This window comes from Rhinopithecus roxellana, chromosome 12, assembly GCF_007565055.1.
Source record: "Rhinopithecus roxellana isolate Shanxi Qingling chromosome 12, ASM756505v1, whole genome shotgun sequence".
In the NCBI taxonomy this organism is placed as follows: Eukaryota; Metazoa; Chordata; class Mammalia; order Primates; family Cercopithecidae; genus Rhinopithecus; species Rhinopithecus roxellana.
Window position 1 is genome coordinate 114,642,787 of NC_044560.1, and position 16,511 is coordinate 114,659,297.

General features: G+C 49.8%; 1 protein-coding gene across 1 annotated transcript in view; it reads left to right on the plus strand.

Annotated features, from left to right (window-relative positions):
• The first annotated feature begins 10,883 nt into the window (after positions 1 to 10,883).
• The window catches only part of LOC104675307 (leukocyte immunoglobulin-like receptor subfamily B member 1), a 38,462-nt gene continuing 32,834 nt past the window's right edge, over positions 10,884 to 16,511 (plus strand). The window contains 12 exon segments of the mRNA XM_010379801.2: positions 10,884 to 11,232; positions 11,394 to 11,429; positions 11,619 to 11,906; positions 12,054 to 12,356; positions 12,583 to 12,879; positions 13,132 to 13,434; positions 13,752 to 13,802; positions 14,092 to 14,142; positions 14,767 to 14,889; positions 15,204 to 15,279; positions 15,359 to 15,396; positions 15,763 to 15,815. Of these exon segments, the coding sequence (XP_010378103.2) occupies positions 11,094 to 11,232; positions 11,394 to 11,429; positions 11,619 to 11,906; positions 12,054 to 12,356; positions 12,583 to 12,879; positions 13,132 to 13,434; positions 13,752 to 13,802; positions 14,092 to 14,142; positions 14,767 to 14,889; positions 15,204 to 15,279; positions 15,359 to 15,396; positions 15,763 to 15,815 (1,758 nt within the window). The 5' untranslated portion in view covers positions 10,884 to 11,093.

The window sequence follows — 16,511 nt, forward strand, 5'->3', positions numbered from 1 at the left end:
ATGGTGAATCCCTGTCTCTACTAAAAACGTAAAACTTAGCCAGGCAGTAGTGGCACACTCCTGTAATCCCAGCTACTTGGGAGACTGAGACAGGAGAATCGCTTGAGCATGGGAGATGGAGGTTGCAGTGAGCTGAGATCATGCCACTGCACTCCAGTCTGGGTGACAGAGTGAGACCTTGCCTCAAAAAAAAAAAAAAAAAAAAAAAGAGTTTGAAAGTTTGAGATAGAAAAAAAAAAAGAGGATTTTTGAATCTATAAGATGTACTTCTATCAGCATGCCTAATGCATCCATGTGTCTGTGTGTGGTATACATTATGTTTCACTACTAAAAATATACAAAAGAGCTCTAATTAATTGGCTTAAAGAAAATAAAAGTGCTTAAATCAAATACTTTATCAGAACAAAATGCGTCTTCAAGTTCATCTGACTTAAGTAAAATCTTTAATAAATAAGCTGGCTTTAAAACTATTGGTAAAATAAGATTAGAAATGTCTTAAGAATTGTTAGCATTTTTGTTTGCATTTATTGCACAAGTGGTTTTGGGCTTATCCCTGCAGAATAGTATGAGATTTGCCACAAGGGGTTATAAAACTACAAACCTGGCTGGACACGGTGGCTCATACCTGTAATCCCAGCACTTTGGGAGGCCGAGGTCAGTGGATCACCTGAGGTTGGGAGTTCAAGAGCAGCCTTACACACACAAAACAAAATTATAAACCCAGCCCAAAACAGAATGATCTTTGCTTGTATAATTTTTAATAAAGAAGCCATGTAATATTGTTGGTTATGTGAAAACAGCTAACTATTGAGATACTGGTTAAAAAAATACCCTTATATTTAACCATAAGTTCCCTTACTTAAGTAAACACCTGAAATTCATAGTTTATAACATTGGTTAACAGGGAATTAACTTGAAGTGATGACTGTCACAGTGTTCATAAATAATCTAAGTAAACTATTAAATAAACTTATCAAGTAAATGCAATGGAATAAATGCTTATAAACAAACTTATCACATAATTTGGAATCTAAAGTTATATTAAATAATAGATATTAATTGACTAGCTGGATAATTTATAATTTAAAAATTATAGGAAAACATTTTTTAAGAAACAATTCTTATTAAGAGATAAATATCTGTGTCTAATTCAGAGCTTACTTAAAATTCATGTATAAAACAAGATAAATGAAACCAGGAAAGAAGAGAGATGTAAAGAAAGTTATAAATATAAACAGGAATTTGGGTAAAAAAAGATGAAAAGGAAAGTAATTTTACACAAGAAAGTGTCTTATGTAGTGAATTTTTGTCCTGAAATAAAATAACTGATAGTTCAAGAAAGAGGGATATTTAGGACAAAACAGGCAGTTTAAGCATGATGTAAACGGTCTCTGTAAGTCACAATAAAGTTAGTAAAAACAGGACTTTTTTTAAAAAAGAAAGGTTGTATAATATAGTTGATTATGATTAAGAAATAAATTATAATAGTCATTCTACAGATGGGTCTTTGATATTTAAAAAACGCACACTGATACCAAACTAAATAATTGGTTAAAACAAGGTGTTACTAAAATATTAACTTATTCTTAATGCAAAAAGTTTTTAATTTTAAAATTCTGTAATCTGTCTTTTTGAAATTCTTCTGATGAATATATCAAAGTTTGGCTCTTTCTCTTTTGAAAGGCCTTGGATGATAGCTCTCTCTTTCACCTTGTGTTGGCTTCTGTAACTTTTATTAATTATCTAAAGTAAGAGAGGAATTTTTGTTTAAAAACAGAAAAATGAAATATCTTTTAGACCTGCTCTTTTTATTCTGTATGCCTGTTATATCTCTATCTTCAGATGTGTTATCTGGATGTGATATTTCACTACCAAACTCCATGAAAAAAGTCATCAATTGTCTTTTTTTTTTAAAAAAAAAGTAAGTGCTTATCAGATCGGCAGAGGCTAACTCAGATGCCTTTGAATTCACATAACTTTAATATTTAGTAAAATTAATTTGGTAAATTTAATCTTAAAACTCTCTCGAGTAATTTGCAATCTTACAGCTATGTTATGTTGAACCTCATTTTTTTTTTTCACTTGAAATTTGGGTTACTAAATTAAAACAGTGGGAGCATAAAATGTTTTTGGTGAAGTTTATAAAACACAAGGATATGGATTTTGCCAAAAAAGTAGTTTTTTTCTAGTTAGGAAACTATTTAAGAGTTGCTTTAAAATGAAGGAAAAATTACACAGATAAAAGTAAATAAAAAGAACAATTTAGCCAGGACAACAAAAGTTAATTCTGAGACCTGAGATTACCGAGAAGATACTTGATATGGAGGAAGGGCAAAAACAAGTAACTATTAAAACCAGAGGGTATAATGCAAAGGAATTGTTCCACTTTTTAGATTGTTATCAGTTTCTTAAAAAAAAAATCTACGTAGTAGATTGTAAAAAATAACCACTTTAAGGGCCAAATTCTTAATTTTAAATGTTTCAGAATTTAAGAGCTTGTTTGGGTTGATGCAGGACCCATAGATCTCTATTAAGCAATCACTAATGAGTATATGTGATCTAAATGCACAGGAGGTTATTCTGGAGAGAACAACCAGCTTAGTGGACCAGACAATGCCACTAACAGGTCTGTTGGCCCTGAGAAGGGGACTAGCCAACTCTCTATAAAACACCAAATGCAGCACCCAGATGAAGCAGTGAATGTGCTTTGTATGCGAGCCATGTGGCATCTGTGTATATTTTCGTACTAGTAAATGCTGTTTTAGTTACTATGGCCTTACAGTATAATTGAAATCAGGTAATATGATGCCTCCTGGTTTGTTCTTTTTACAGAGAATTCTTTCAGCTATTCAGGCTCGTTTTTGGTTCCAAATGAATTTAAAAATTGCTTTCTCTCTAATCCTGTTAAAGAAATGAGATTTGTAATCTGATAGGAATTGTGTTGAATCTGTAGCATGCTTTGGGCAATATGGTCATTTTAACAATATTGATTCTTCCCATTTGTGAGGAAGGAATATTTTTCTGTTTGGTTGTGTTGCCTACAGTTCCTTTCATCAGCATTTTGTCATTCTCTGTGTAGAGGTGTTTCACCTCCTTGGTTAAATATACTCCTCAGTGTGTGTTTGTGTTTGTGTGTTCTTAATTTGGTTCTCAGCTTGAATGGTATTGATGTATAGAAAGGCTACTAATTTTTGTAGCTTGATTTTGTATCCAGAGACTTTCCTGAAGTCACTTATCAAGTCTACGAGTCTTCTGGAAGAATCTTCAGGGTTTTCTTGGTATATGATCGTGTCATCAGCACACACAGATAATTTCACTTTCTCTTTTCCAATGTGGATGCACTTTCTTTCTTTCTGTTGCCTGATTGCTCTGGCTAGGACTTCCAGCACTCTGTTGAATAGGAGTGGTGAGAGTGGACATCCTTGTATTGTTCCATTTCTTGGGAAAATGCTTTCATTTCTCCCCATTCAATTTGATACTGGCTGTGGGTTTGTCATATAAGGCTCTTATTATTTTGGGGTATGTTTCTTTCATGCCTAGTCTGTTGAGGGATTTTATCATGAAGGACTATTGGACTTTACTGAATGCTTTATCTGCATCTATTGAGATGATCGTATGCTTTTTGTTCTTAGTTCACGTTTATGTCATGAGTCACCTTTATTGACTTTGCATATATGGAACCATCCTTTCCTCTCTGGAGTCAAGTCAACTTGATCATGATGTATTATGTTTTTGATACACTGTTAGATTCCATTTGCTAGTATTTTCTTGAGGATTTTTGTACCTATGTTCCTCAGGTTTCTTGGCCTGTAGTTTTATTTTTCTGTTGGGTCCTTGTCTGATTTTGTTGTCAGGGTGATATTGGTTTCATAGAATGAGCTAGGAAAGAATCCCACCGCCTTGATTTTTTGGAAACTTTCAGTGTGATTGGCACCAGCTCTTCCTTGTATATATGGCAAATTTCAACTGTGAATCCATCTGTTCCTGGGCTTTTTTGCTGGAAGATGTTTAGTACTGATTCTTTTCTGTTACTTGTTACTGGTCTGTTTAGGGTTTCTATTTTTTGCCTGTGTGATCTTGGGAAGTTGTGTGTGTCTAGGAATTCATCCATTTCTCTAGGTTTTCTAGTTTATGTGCATAAAGCTGTTCAAAGTAGTCTCTGATGATCGTTTGTATTTCTGTGGTGTTGGCTGGACTGTCAACTTGATCATTTCTGACTGTACTTATTTAAATCTCCTGTTTTTGGTTAGTGTAGTCGGCCATCTCTCAATTTTATTTATACTTTCAAAAAACCAACTTTCTCTTTCACTGACTCTTGTAATGTTTCTGTCTCCCTCTCATTCTTTACCTGTCCTTTCTGAGTTTCCGTTGTTTTCAGCGTCCATCGCTAGAGAGCTAGTGAGATCCTTTGGTGGCGCCACAATATTCAGGTTTTTCACGGCGTCAGAATCCTTGCACGGATTCCTTCTCACCTGGAGAGGCTGCCACTTACTCTCTTTGAATTTATTTTCATTTGGATGGGATTTCTTTTGCGCATTTTCCCTCCAGCCCCGTGGGGAGCCTGATTGCAGAGCATGTTGGGAAGGGTCTTTTGGCTTTTTCCCATAGCCTTGGGCGCTTCTGCAGCAGGGTTTGTGTTGGGCTGTTCAGTTCAAATTGCAGGCCGGGAGCTGGTGCTTAAGGGTAAGAGCCACCCTCAGCACAAGCAGGTGCATATGGACCTGGTGTGTTTCCTGTAAGGTGCTGTCTGTCGTTTCAGGGGAAGGGCTGGACCATGGAGTGTCTGGAGCCCTGAGCTTCCTGTTCCAATGGGGTGAGGGAACACAGCTGGGCAGAGCTGGAACCCCTGGCTTGCCCACGAATATGCTAATGATGAGTGCAGGCATCAGTCCTGATGGACGTGGCTGGGGCAGCACCTGGTGAAATGCTCTGAGGTCTCTGCGGGGGATGAAGGAGCTACACCCGCTTCCAGTCCCGTAGGGGACATTGTCTGTTTCCCTATCACACCCCTGCTCCAGGGCTCATGAGTCTCAGTGCAGACACACACTGTTGTCTCTCCCCAGGCCACAGTGTGGCTGGGAGCCGTGGGAAACGCCTGCCTTGCCACTCTCTGCAGGCATGGTTCCAAGGCAGAGCCTGCTCCCTCAGCCCAGTGCAGACCCTGAGTGGCTGTCCGTTGTCCGACGTGGCAGATGCTTCATGTAGGTGGGATGTGGGGGGTTCTGTGTCTCTGGATGGGAGAGTGGATGTCAGTTGTGGTGGTGTTACTGGCTGGGTGGGCCCAACCTCAGGCCCTGGGGTGACTGGTCAGGTGCCAGCAGGGTAGGAAAGGGCCAGCAGTTTCCGGATTGCAGGCCCCTAGGTGGCCGGCTAGACAGTGTGTGCGAGTCCTGTAGGGGCTTGACTGGGTTTCAGCTCTTCCAGGCTTCAGATGCTGGCTGTGATAGGGAAGCCTGGGCTGGTCCCCAGGTCACAGGCAGAATTCTCAGGCGGGACAGGCAGAAGGCTCAGGTGTTGGAACCTGTGGGCAGATCACAGGCTTGTGGGGACTGGGCTCTCAGAAAGGCTGGGGGCTGCAGCTGAAATGGCCAGGTGGGGGCAGGGCGGCTGTGCTGTGGGCCTGTCACTAGGGAGGGCAGGGCCCCTTGGCTGGGGCACTGGAGACTGGCAGCTGTGGGGCACAGGGCCCGCTCACACTGCCCTCCTGAAGAAGTGGCACTCGGTTTTGCTGTTGGGGACATGCGAAAGTGCCAGGCCTCCCCACCCTCCTTAGGCCTGGGGCACCCTAGGGGCAGAGGCAGAGGTGGCAGTGACTGCAAAGGGCTTGTCAGGGTCCTCTGAGCATTGGGCTTACAGAGGGCACCAAGCCAGGGCCACGGTGTTCAGGTGGGGGCAGGACGGGTGCACTGGGGCCCTGCAGCTGGCAAGCCCCATTAGCAGGAAGGAAGCCCCATTAGCAGAACGCAACAGAGGTGGGGAGCTATGTGGTGCTCAGCTTGGCTGTTCCTGTGCCCCAGCTGTCATATTGATTCTGGGGCCCACAGAGGTGCCTGGCCTCCTCCCTCCCTGCTGAGGCAATGGCAGCTGGATCCAGGCTGCTCAGGGATCAGAAGCCTGTGGGACTCCATTTGGGGTCCAGAGGCGCCTCTGCACCATCTCCAGAAACTCCCTGTGTGCCTCTGCAGGCCAAGGGGGGTCAGGGGCTCTCCTGTGACCAGAATTGTAAAGGGCCAAGGCAGGGGTGTGGATCCCAGGGGCCTCATACCCACTCACCCTTTCCCTTTGTTAAGGAGCCTCTCACTCACCCCTTCCCCTTGTTAGGGGGCCTCTCACTCACTCACCCCTTCCCCATGCTAGAGAATATCTCACTTGCTCACCCCTTCCCCATGTTAGGGAATCTCTCATCACTCACCCCTTCCCCGTGTTAGGGGATCTCTCACTTGCTCACCCCTTCCCCGTGTTAGGGGATCTCTCACTCACTCACCCCTTCCCCGTGTTACGGAATCTCTCATCACTCACCCCTTCCCCATGTTACGGAATCTCTCATCACTCACCCCTTCCCTGTGTTAGGGAATCTCTCACTCACTCACCCCTTCCCCGTGTTAGGGAATCTCTCATCACTCACCCCTTCCTCATGTTAGGATCCTCTCCTGGCTCCCACCTTTACTCTTCTCTTCTCTCCGTGTCCTCATGGTGCTCAGGTGAACCCCAGCGTCCTCTTGGAAGATCCACTTGACCTGTTGGTATTTACTCGCCATTTTGGGTCCTCTTGGTGAGTAGGCAGACTCCAGCCCTCTCCATTCAGCCAACTGGAACCTCAACCCCCAGTCATTTTCTTGTCACTTTTTACTCTTGGGAAATCCAGTCCCAATGTGCTCGTCTTTCCTTTGAGAATAGTTTTCATTTTCTCCAGTAATTTTGAAATTACTTTTAATCTATTCTAGGTAGCTTTTACTCTATCATAGTTAAGACATGAATTTTATTTATTAATTTGTTTGCGTTAAACTCATGTTCTTTATTCATTTCTATAAAAATGTCAACCATTTTCTTTGCAAGTATTTACTGACTAACATACTCATTTCCTTCATTCTGAAAGTGTGACACATAGAGAGATATCTGTTTCCTCTCCATTCTGTTTCTTGTGTGCATTAATTATTTTTTCTGTTTTATTCATTTCTAGTTTTTCTCTGATGACTAACGAAAAACTTAATTGATATTCCACACCAATACAATGTTCATCATTTCAGCTGTGTCTTGTCCTTGAAGCAATTATTTCTAAATGTGTTGATATGATTTACTATTTTTCATGTCACAATAGCTTCCTAATTCGTTTCTATAATTGCCTGTTTTTTTTGTAATGGACGCTTTGATTTTTATTTCTCTTGGGTGGGGTTTTCTCCTATACGCGTGATCTTCTATACAGTTTCTCCCAGTGCTCACTCAGGAATGAAAGCTGATGAGGAGCATTGCTGTAGCTGCTTCTACCCTGCAGTGTCCATGCTTCCAAGCTTAGTATCAGCTCTGTGTTGTGCCCCGCATGGTGGGGCCCATGTGAGTCTCACACTCATGTGTGAGAGATGCCCGGTCCAGCAATGATAAAGTGAGTCTGTGTCATGCCCATCCGGGAAAGTGGCTTAGTGCTGAGTGTGGCTGGGGTCACTGAGCGGAACTATCCCAGGGTCTGTCCACAAATACAGAAGAGGGGGAACCACAGTTTTTCTAGGGTCCCACGGTTTCCTATACCTTTTGCTTTGTTCTGAGAGAGAGACAAAGTGCCATGACTGCTCTGTGGGTTGGACAGATGCCTGTTTCCACCTGCAGGCTGGAACCCAAGCTGAGGTCTTGAGTATTCCCAGGTACTGATAAAGCACTTTAGGTTGTTTCTAGAAAACACTGAAAAATTAACCCTTTTGCTAATGATGTAGAAACAAGCCCTCCCCTCAACCAAATTCCTGAAACTCTCAAGTTAAACTTCGTAACCCAATCGCTTCACTGCAGACACCCAGTAGGAAAGTCACAGGTGCAAGGATGAGATGACTTTGGTCAAACTCATACCCCACAGGGCCAGAAAGGCCTGAAGGAGGGGACGCTCATGCTTCCAGGTCTCAGATGAGAACTGTTTCTAAGGACTTTTAAAAAACCCCACAAGAAACTCTTTCATGTCCTTCACCCATCTCCTGCTTTGACAAGGTTTATCACTAGATATTCTTTAGGATGTCAGGAATTCAGATAAGATGCTCTCGAGAGAACATTTTCCCAGCAACGACATCTCCTGCAGCGGACTGACAGCAGCTCTGGCTTTGAACCTCTGGAATCAGGGAACTCTGTTTCTAAGCAGCTCTGTCAGCCTCTCCTTTGTTGCTGATAAGAACCTCCTTTACCTCTCTATGTACAGAGAGCTCTCTCTAAGGTGTTTTTCCTCTACTCTTACACCAATCATCAACATTCATCAACACAGAAGACTTGTAGGATCAGATGTGTGGGGTTTTTTCCGCAAACCCAGTAACTTAGACATCAGCTGGGATGTCTAAGTCAGTTCTGACGCTGTCTACCCAGAGACAGTCCTAGATCCCACAGATTGAAGGCTTAGTCCCCAAGACTGCCCTCCATACCATTGCCAAGTCCAGACCTCCAACCGACTTCAAGTTGGGGATCCCATGACCCCCTCTTTGGGTTTAATTTGCTGTAGTAGCTCACAGAACTCAGGGAGACATGGACATTTCCTGGTTGAATACAAAGCACACTGCAGAGGACACAGATAAAGAGACACATAGGAGGAGGCATGGGGGAAGGGGCACGGGACTTCCATGCCCTCCCTGGGTGCCACCCTCCAGGAACCACTGCATGCTTAGCCATCCAGAAACTTATGAAACCCAGTCCTCTTGGGCTTTTATGGAAGCTTCATGATGTCAGCATTTCCTCCCACAAGGAACAGGGTGAGACCGTCTTCTGGGAGGGTCTTAAGATCCACCATCAGAAAGGCAGGGAACATTAGATTCTTGCCTTGAGCAGGTGAAGGAAGGGCAGGAGGAAGTCAGAGGCCTCCCCTGAGGCCCAACACAGCCAATGTTATAACAAAAGACTATAACAAGGGCTATGGGAGTTACAAGCAAGGAACTGCGGGTGAAAACCGGTATATATCCCAATATCACACTTCCCTCTCTGGATGCACTGTGGCTTGCCATGCCATGCACTCCAGATTGTAATCCTTGCTTCTCATTCCCAAATACACTCAAAATCCAGGCGACCCTGGAGCAAGGCAAACTTGAGTTCCTGGGGTCTCTTATATACACACTTTTTTCAACCAAACAGGGATCAAACTATGGCATTTGTGAGAAGCAAGACCTGCGTGTATGAACAGCAAACTTTTCCTATATGCAGGTCAAGCAGAGACAACATCGAGACTGGAGTACGGTCAGATTTGGGTACATGTAGAGGGTACTGAAACGAATTGCCATGTATTCCAAAAAGCAATTGTACTGAGAGATAATATTCTCTAGGGTTTTTTGTTTGTTTGGTTGGTTGGTGGGTTGGTTAAAGCTTTGTGTAGAACACCCAGTGTCTCCTTGTCCATCTCAGGAACATACTGCTATGTGGAAGCACATCCTTGAGATGCACAAGCAGACACTGGGCAAGGAGACAAAAATGCCTCACTATATGGAAGTCTCCCTAATAAATGCTCTATGCACACCCTGGTGTTCAGTGCTTCTTTCTTTGGAATCCCAGCAGCTCTATCACAGGACGGTTGGGTGCACTCCCTTGAGGTGACTCCCCTGGGTTGCTTGGGGTCCACTCCAGCCTCAGGTGTGGCTGGAGGACGCAGCCTCCCACCTTCATCTGGAGCCCTGAGCCCCTCTCTGTCATTGCAGATCCCAAGGTTCCTCTCCCGGCTCCACTCAGTGGTGGAAACCTCCACCCTAATGACCCCTCGATGGTCCCGCCACCCTGTGGCATCTCATCTCTGGCCTCTGTTCTTTCTTGTGGATCCGTCTACCCTTGAGAACTTCCATACCTCTTTTTCTGCTCATGACCTTGAATCTCTGGGTATTTCAGAAATGCCTGATGTACACTTCTCCATTAGGGTCAGGGGCGACATCATGAGTGGACGCATCAACCATCCAACACCAAGATCCTCTCATGTCCCAGACACCTCAGATCTTACCCTGGTCTGGCAATGAAGCACAAATGAGCCCCTCCCAATGTCCCAGGCACCACTGACCCCACAACCATGGTGACGAGTGGGATTTGTGAAAACAGTCCACAAAGGAAAAGACTGAGGCTCAGAGATGGTTCATTACTGCCCGAGGTCACACAGGCAGTGGATGATAACCGGTCATTGAATAAATATCAGCTCCCTCTCCCACTCCCCAAATCAAAGCTCAAACGTAAGTCATTGTTCCAGAAATGCTGAGCAGGAATGGAGGAGCAGAGGGACGGCCAAGGGCACAGGAGCACTAAAGAGGAAGGAAAGACTCAGCGGTTTGTTCCCAGCTGGGTGGGGCTGGACGCTGTAGCAAAAAAGTTTTAAAAGGGAAGTTGAGAAGGGGACGATTTGCTTGCAAGAAAATTCACAATCCAGTGCCAAGAAAGAAGTCAACTTTTCTTCCCCTATTTCCCTGCATTTCTCCTCTGTGCTCACTGCCACACGCAGCTCAGCCTGGACGGCACAGCGAGATGGGAGATGCGTCTCTGCTGATCTGAGTCTGCCTGCAGCATGGACCTGCGTCTTCCCTGAAGCATCTCCAGGGCTGGAGAGATAATTGGCAAGGTAAGGACCCCACAACCTTGTGCTGATGGACGGCTGAAGGAGGGAGGGAGACCTCGTGGGAGACTGTGAAGGGGAAGCCTCCGCTACCCTTATCTGGAAGGACAGACACAGGAAGCACCAGTTCTATTTGCCGCTACATCCCGGCTCTCAGTGAGACGAGGATAAACCAGACAGACAGTGGCTGCGGGTCAGGAAAGACCCCATTACAGTCTGAAATGTCTACAAAGGGGTTGGGCCTGCCCCTACCTCAGCCCTAAAGGAATGACAGCCAGGCTCCTGGGGAGGGCAGTTCCACTTCCTGTGTGGCTGCAGATGACAAAACCCCATGACAAGAAGGACCCAGCTTCTGAGTGACCACACCTGTGTGTCTCTGTCCTGCCAGTACCAAGGGCTCATCCATCCGCAGAGCAGGGCAGTGGGAGGAGACGCCATGACCGCCATCCTCATGGTCCTGATCTGTCTCGGTGAGATTTGAAGAGGGAGGGGAGATTCTAACCTAGGAGGGACCTCACCCCACAGCCAAACTCTGGTCCATAAGGAGACCCCAGGGGCTCACAAAGATCCAGGGAGGGGAGGACCTGCTCAGGCTTCAGGGGCAAACCTCTCACAGGGAACTCTCTTCCAGGGCTGAGTCTGGGCCCCAGGATCCACGTGCAGGCAGGTGAGTTGGTCCCCAGCTGTCCCAGTTTCCTCGTCCTCACTGGGGACAAGGGGCCTCCTCCATGCAGCTGGGCATGGGGATTAGCAGATCTGGGCTGACTGATGGGGGCGTGTGGAGGGTCCTGCCATCAAGAGCTGAGATCTGTTGGGTGGGAAATGACTTAGAATCCAATCTCTGATTTCCTTCCAGGGACCCTTCCCAAGCCCACTCTCTGGGCTGAACCAGGGTCTGTGATCAGCGAGGGGAGTCCTGTGACTCTCAGGTGTCAGGGGAGCTTTCAGGTTCATGAGTACCATCTATATAGGGAAAAAAAACCAGCATCCTGGGTTAGACGGATACGACAAGAGCTTGTCAAGAAGGGCTATTTCGCCATTGCATCCATCACCTGGGAACATGGAGGGCGGTATCGCTGTATCTATGGTAGCTACACTGCAGTCTGGTCAGAGCCCAGTGACCCCCTGGAGCTGATGGTGACAGGTGAGAGAACACTCAGGGGTCCCAGCCCCAGGCTCTGTCCTCAGGAAGGGGGTCGGCTCTTAGGGGCGTCTCCCTCTCACAGCCCAGCCCTGGGGATGATGTGGGAGGTGGGAGTCCCATTTAACACGGTGCTACCTTCTCTCCTAGGAGCCTACAGCAAACCCACCCTCTCAGCCCTGCCCAGCCCTGTGGTGACCTCAGGAGGGAATGTGACCCTCCAGTGTGTCTCACAGGTGGCATTTGACCGCTTCATCCTGTGTGAGGAAGGAGAAGATGAACACCCACAACATCTCAACTCCCAGTCCCATGCCCATGGCTGGTCCTGGGCCGTCTTCTCTGTGGGCCCCGTAAGACCGAGTCGCAGGTGGTGGTACCGGTGCTATGGTTATGACTCACGCGCTCCCTATGTGTGGTCTTTACCCAGTGATCTCCTGGAGCTCCTGGTCCCAGGTGAGAAATTCACAGCATTGCCTGGAGTTCCCTGAGTCTCCGGGCAGGTGGGGAGAAGCCGCGTCTCAGGGCAGCTCCAGGTGGGATGATGTTGGGACGAGAGGGCTCAGGGCTCCTGGGGCCAGAGACACAGGAAGATCAGCAGTGGTGAGGCCCAGGGGGAGAGGGAGGGTTTGTGGGGAAGCCTGAGGGTTAGTTCCTGGAAACCATGAGCACCTTTTCCCAGGTGTTTCTAAGAAGCCATCACTCTCAGTGCAGCCGGGTCTTGTTGTGGCCCTTGGGGAGAGTCTGACCCTCCAGTGTGGCTCTGATGCCGGTTACGACAGATTCGCTCTGTACAAGGAGTGGAGATGTGACTTCCTCCAGCGCCCTGGCCGGCAGCCCCATGCTGGGCTCTCCCAGGCCAACTTCACCCTGGGCCCTGTGAGCCGCTCCCACGGGGGCCAGTACAGATGCTACGGTGCACACAACCTCTCCTCCGAGTGGTCGGCCCCCAGTGACCCCCTGGACATCCTGATCTCGGGTGAGGAGCCCTGAGCGTTCAGTCAGGGACCCAGGCTCTGCACAGGCCCTGCCGGGGGAGCCCAGGTGGTGATGGCTGGGATGAGGGATGGGGTCCCAAGGAAGGGAGAGACAGACAGAGACAGGGGATGGGCGGGGAGGGGGAGACTCAGAGAAAACAGAGACAGAGAGACTGAGGGCCCCAGAGAGAGGCCTGGGGAGGTGTCAGCTCAGAGCAAGGTGGGAGCCCCTCATCCATCCTTCTTCTCTCCAGGACAGATCCGTGCCAGACCCTCCCTCTCGGTGCAGCCGGGCCCCAAGGTGGCCTCAGGAGAGAACGTGACCCTGCTGTGTCAGTCACGGGGGCAGTTCCATACTTTCCTTCTGACCAAAGAGGGGGTAGCCCATCCCCCACTACATCTAAGATCAATGCAGGAATCTTATAAGTACCAGGCTGAATTCTCCATGAGTCCTGTGACCTCAGCCCACGCGGGGACCTACAGGTGCTACGGCTCACGCAGCTCTGACCCCTACCTGCTGTCTCACCCCAGTGACCCCCTGGAGCTCGTGATCTCAGGTGAGGGCCCTGACCCTGTCCTCTCTGAGCTCAAAGACTCAGCTCAGATCCTGCCCCAGGAGAGCTCTGGGCTGGGATGGAGTGAGCGGGGGTCTGAGAGGGGCTCAGCCAGAGGGGGCTCACCCTCAGAGGGGAGGAGGACAACAGGGCCCTCCCAGGCATGCCCACCCTCAGCGGTATCAACAGCATCATGAAGAGGAGAGGTGGGTGGAGGGAGGGGCCTGAGGAGGCCACAGGGCTCATGTAGAGAAATTTGGTTTGAGGGGGATTCTTCAGGGAAGCCCCGCTCCTTAGCCTCCTCTCTTTCTTTTACCCAGGACCCTCCGGGAGTCCCAGCCCACCACCCACCGGTCCCACCCCCACACCTGGTGAGTCCCTGAGGCCTCTGGGCTCGGAGGGAACATGGCTTCCCCCGGGGCAGCCCTGAATCTCCCAGAGAAACCCTTTCCCCTCAAGGACTCAAGCTCGGGCTTCCATCTCGGGAGCTGGGCAGAGCCAGAGGAGGGGCCACAGGCTCCCAGGGGCTCTGAGGCTGGGCCAGTGAGGGGCCGGGGGTCGAGGCAGAGGGAGGTGATGGGGCCCAGCCTGGGGGAGGAGCAGCCGGGCTGACGTGGGGAGCAGGGCAGCCCCAGCCCTCACCTTCCCATCCTGACCCAGCAGGCCCTGAGGACCAGCCCCTCAACCCCATGGAGTCGGACCCCCAGAGTGGTGAGTGGGGGCTCTGCAGAGGAAGGTGGGCGGCATCCAGGGGAGGCAGACGTGGCTTCTGTCCTAGGTTCAGCCTCCTCTGGAGGTGGCGACATGGACAGGCCCCTCCCCTGCCTGGGCCTCAGTTTCTCCAAATGTAAAGGAGAGAGGCCTGCGGGTGGGAATGTTCCTTTCAGCTCTGACTCCCAGCTGTGACCTCCTGGGAGAGGAGGCCTCCCAGGGAAACCTCCCAGACCCATTCCGCAGGGGCCCGTCCTGTCCCACCTGCAGCAGTGACGGTGACCTGGGGCAGGGGAGGGGAGCAGCGCTGTGGTTCAGGACGGTCAGGCTCTTTCCCTGCATCTCTGGGGCTCGGCTCTGGTGCAGGGAATAAGGGCTGCAGGTCAGACTCCCGGGTTCCCTTCCCAGCTCTGCCGCTTCCTGGCTGGGGCTCCTGGGGCAGGCGATTCCCCTCTCTGAGCCTCAGTTTTCCATCTGTAAGGTGGGTGGGTTGTGTTTCCATTCCGTGCTGTACGACTGTTGTGGGGGTTGGAGGTGGCGAACAGAAGGTCCAGCAGTCACCTGCACACAGTAGGTGCTCATGTCAATGACATCACCCCCATTTCTGATGTCATCATGCTCAAGGTCTGGGAAGGCACCTGGGGGTTGTGACCGGCGTCTTGGTGGCCTTCGTCCTGCTGCTCTTCCTCCTCCTCCTCCTCTTCCTCGTCCTCCGACATCGAGGTCAGGGCAAACGCTGGACATCGGGTGAGTAGGGAAGGGGAGACCCTGTGGGACGACTGAGGGTGGGCTCAGAGCACCAGCCAAAGGGAATCCAAACCACTGGGCAAATGCAGCTTTGAGGAACTGTTCCAGCATTTCTCACCAGGCGAGTGGAGAAAGCACTTAATGTCAGTCCCATCTGCAAATGTAAAGTGTCCTTCGGGCTCTGTCCATCTCATGGGGCATTTGGAACTCGGAGGCAGGAGTGTTTTCAGGTTTCCTTCCTTACCTTCGAGCTGTGGGAGGGGGCAGGGGGCTCCGATGTTCCCAGGGCTGAGGCTCTGTCCTTCTTCCCCCAGCCCAGAGAAAGGCTGGTTTCCAACATCCTGCAGGGGCTGTGGAGCCAGAGCCCAGAGACAGAGGCCTTCAGAGGAGGTAATTCTGCCCGAAGACCCGAGACTCCCACCGGCCCCTGGTCCATACACTGCCCCTAAAGCTCCCGTTCCTCCCCCAGGTCCAGTCCAGCTGCCGACACCCAGGAAGAAAATCTCTGTGAGTGACAGGAAGAGGCGACCAGCCAGGAGATGGGGGAGGCGACCAGCCAGGAGGAGATGGGGGAGGCGACCAGCCAGGAGGAGATGGGGGAGGTGACCAGCCAGGAGGGAGATGGGGGAGGCGACCAGCCAGGAGGGAGATGGGGGCCCCAAAGTTTCTGTGGCAAAGGGGAAAGGGACACAGGCTGGAAAGGGTCTGGGGCTCAGGGTGAGATGATCTCACCCCACACTGTGGGAGCTCGGGGACATCGCAGCCCCTCCCTGCATCGCAGTGGCCCCATCTGGGAGCTGGGCAGGTGCCGGCAGGACTGAGAGGTCTCAGGGAAGCTTCCTAGGAGACGAACGCCTTGCTGTGTCCCAGCAGATGCTGCCGTGAAGGACACACAGCCTGAGGACGGGGTGGAGCTGGACAGTCGGGTGAGACCCCGCCCCTGTCCCGGGCACCAAAGGCCTCCTGGTGCCAGATCTAATCCAGGAGGACTTCTCTGTCCTCTTCCCCCGGCTCTCAGCATCATCACGGTGGACCCCTCCTTGTCCAGCACGCTGCCTCCCACCTGCTGTGACCTCACTCTCTCCTGCTGTCCTGGGACCTTGTGGGCCTCCTCCCGGGTCCCCTTCTTGCTCCTCCTCCTCTGTTTGGCCGTCTGGTTGTTAGAGTGCTCCCCAGGCCTCAGGAGGATGAGGAATAAATGAACCACCCCGGTCCCCTGGGCTCCCCTTCATTCATTCATCCAGCGAGTGTTCCCAGGGAGCTCACTGTGGATCGGGCTCCCAGTGGGAGCTGCAGACACAGCAGGGAGCAAAGCTGCCCCCGCCTCCTGAGCTCACCTCGTGGTGGGAGACAAAATGCAAATAAATGCACTGTGTGCAGCAGTGCAACGTGCTGTAAGAAACATAAATCAGGGAAAGGGCAGAGAGCGTGGGGCAGTGGGGCCAGTCTGAATGTAAGGGGAGGGCTGTCTGCTCAGCTGTCATCTGAGAAGCCTGGACGGAGGGGGCCACAGGATCCTCTCATGGACGAGCCCCTGCAGGCAGAGGAAACAGTCCTGCAAAGGCCCCAGGCAGCAGCGAGCTCTTGCAGGAAGGCGGGAGTGAGGCTGCAGCCAAATGGGC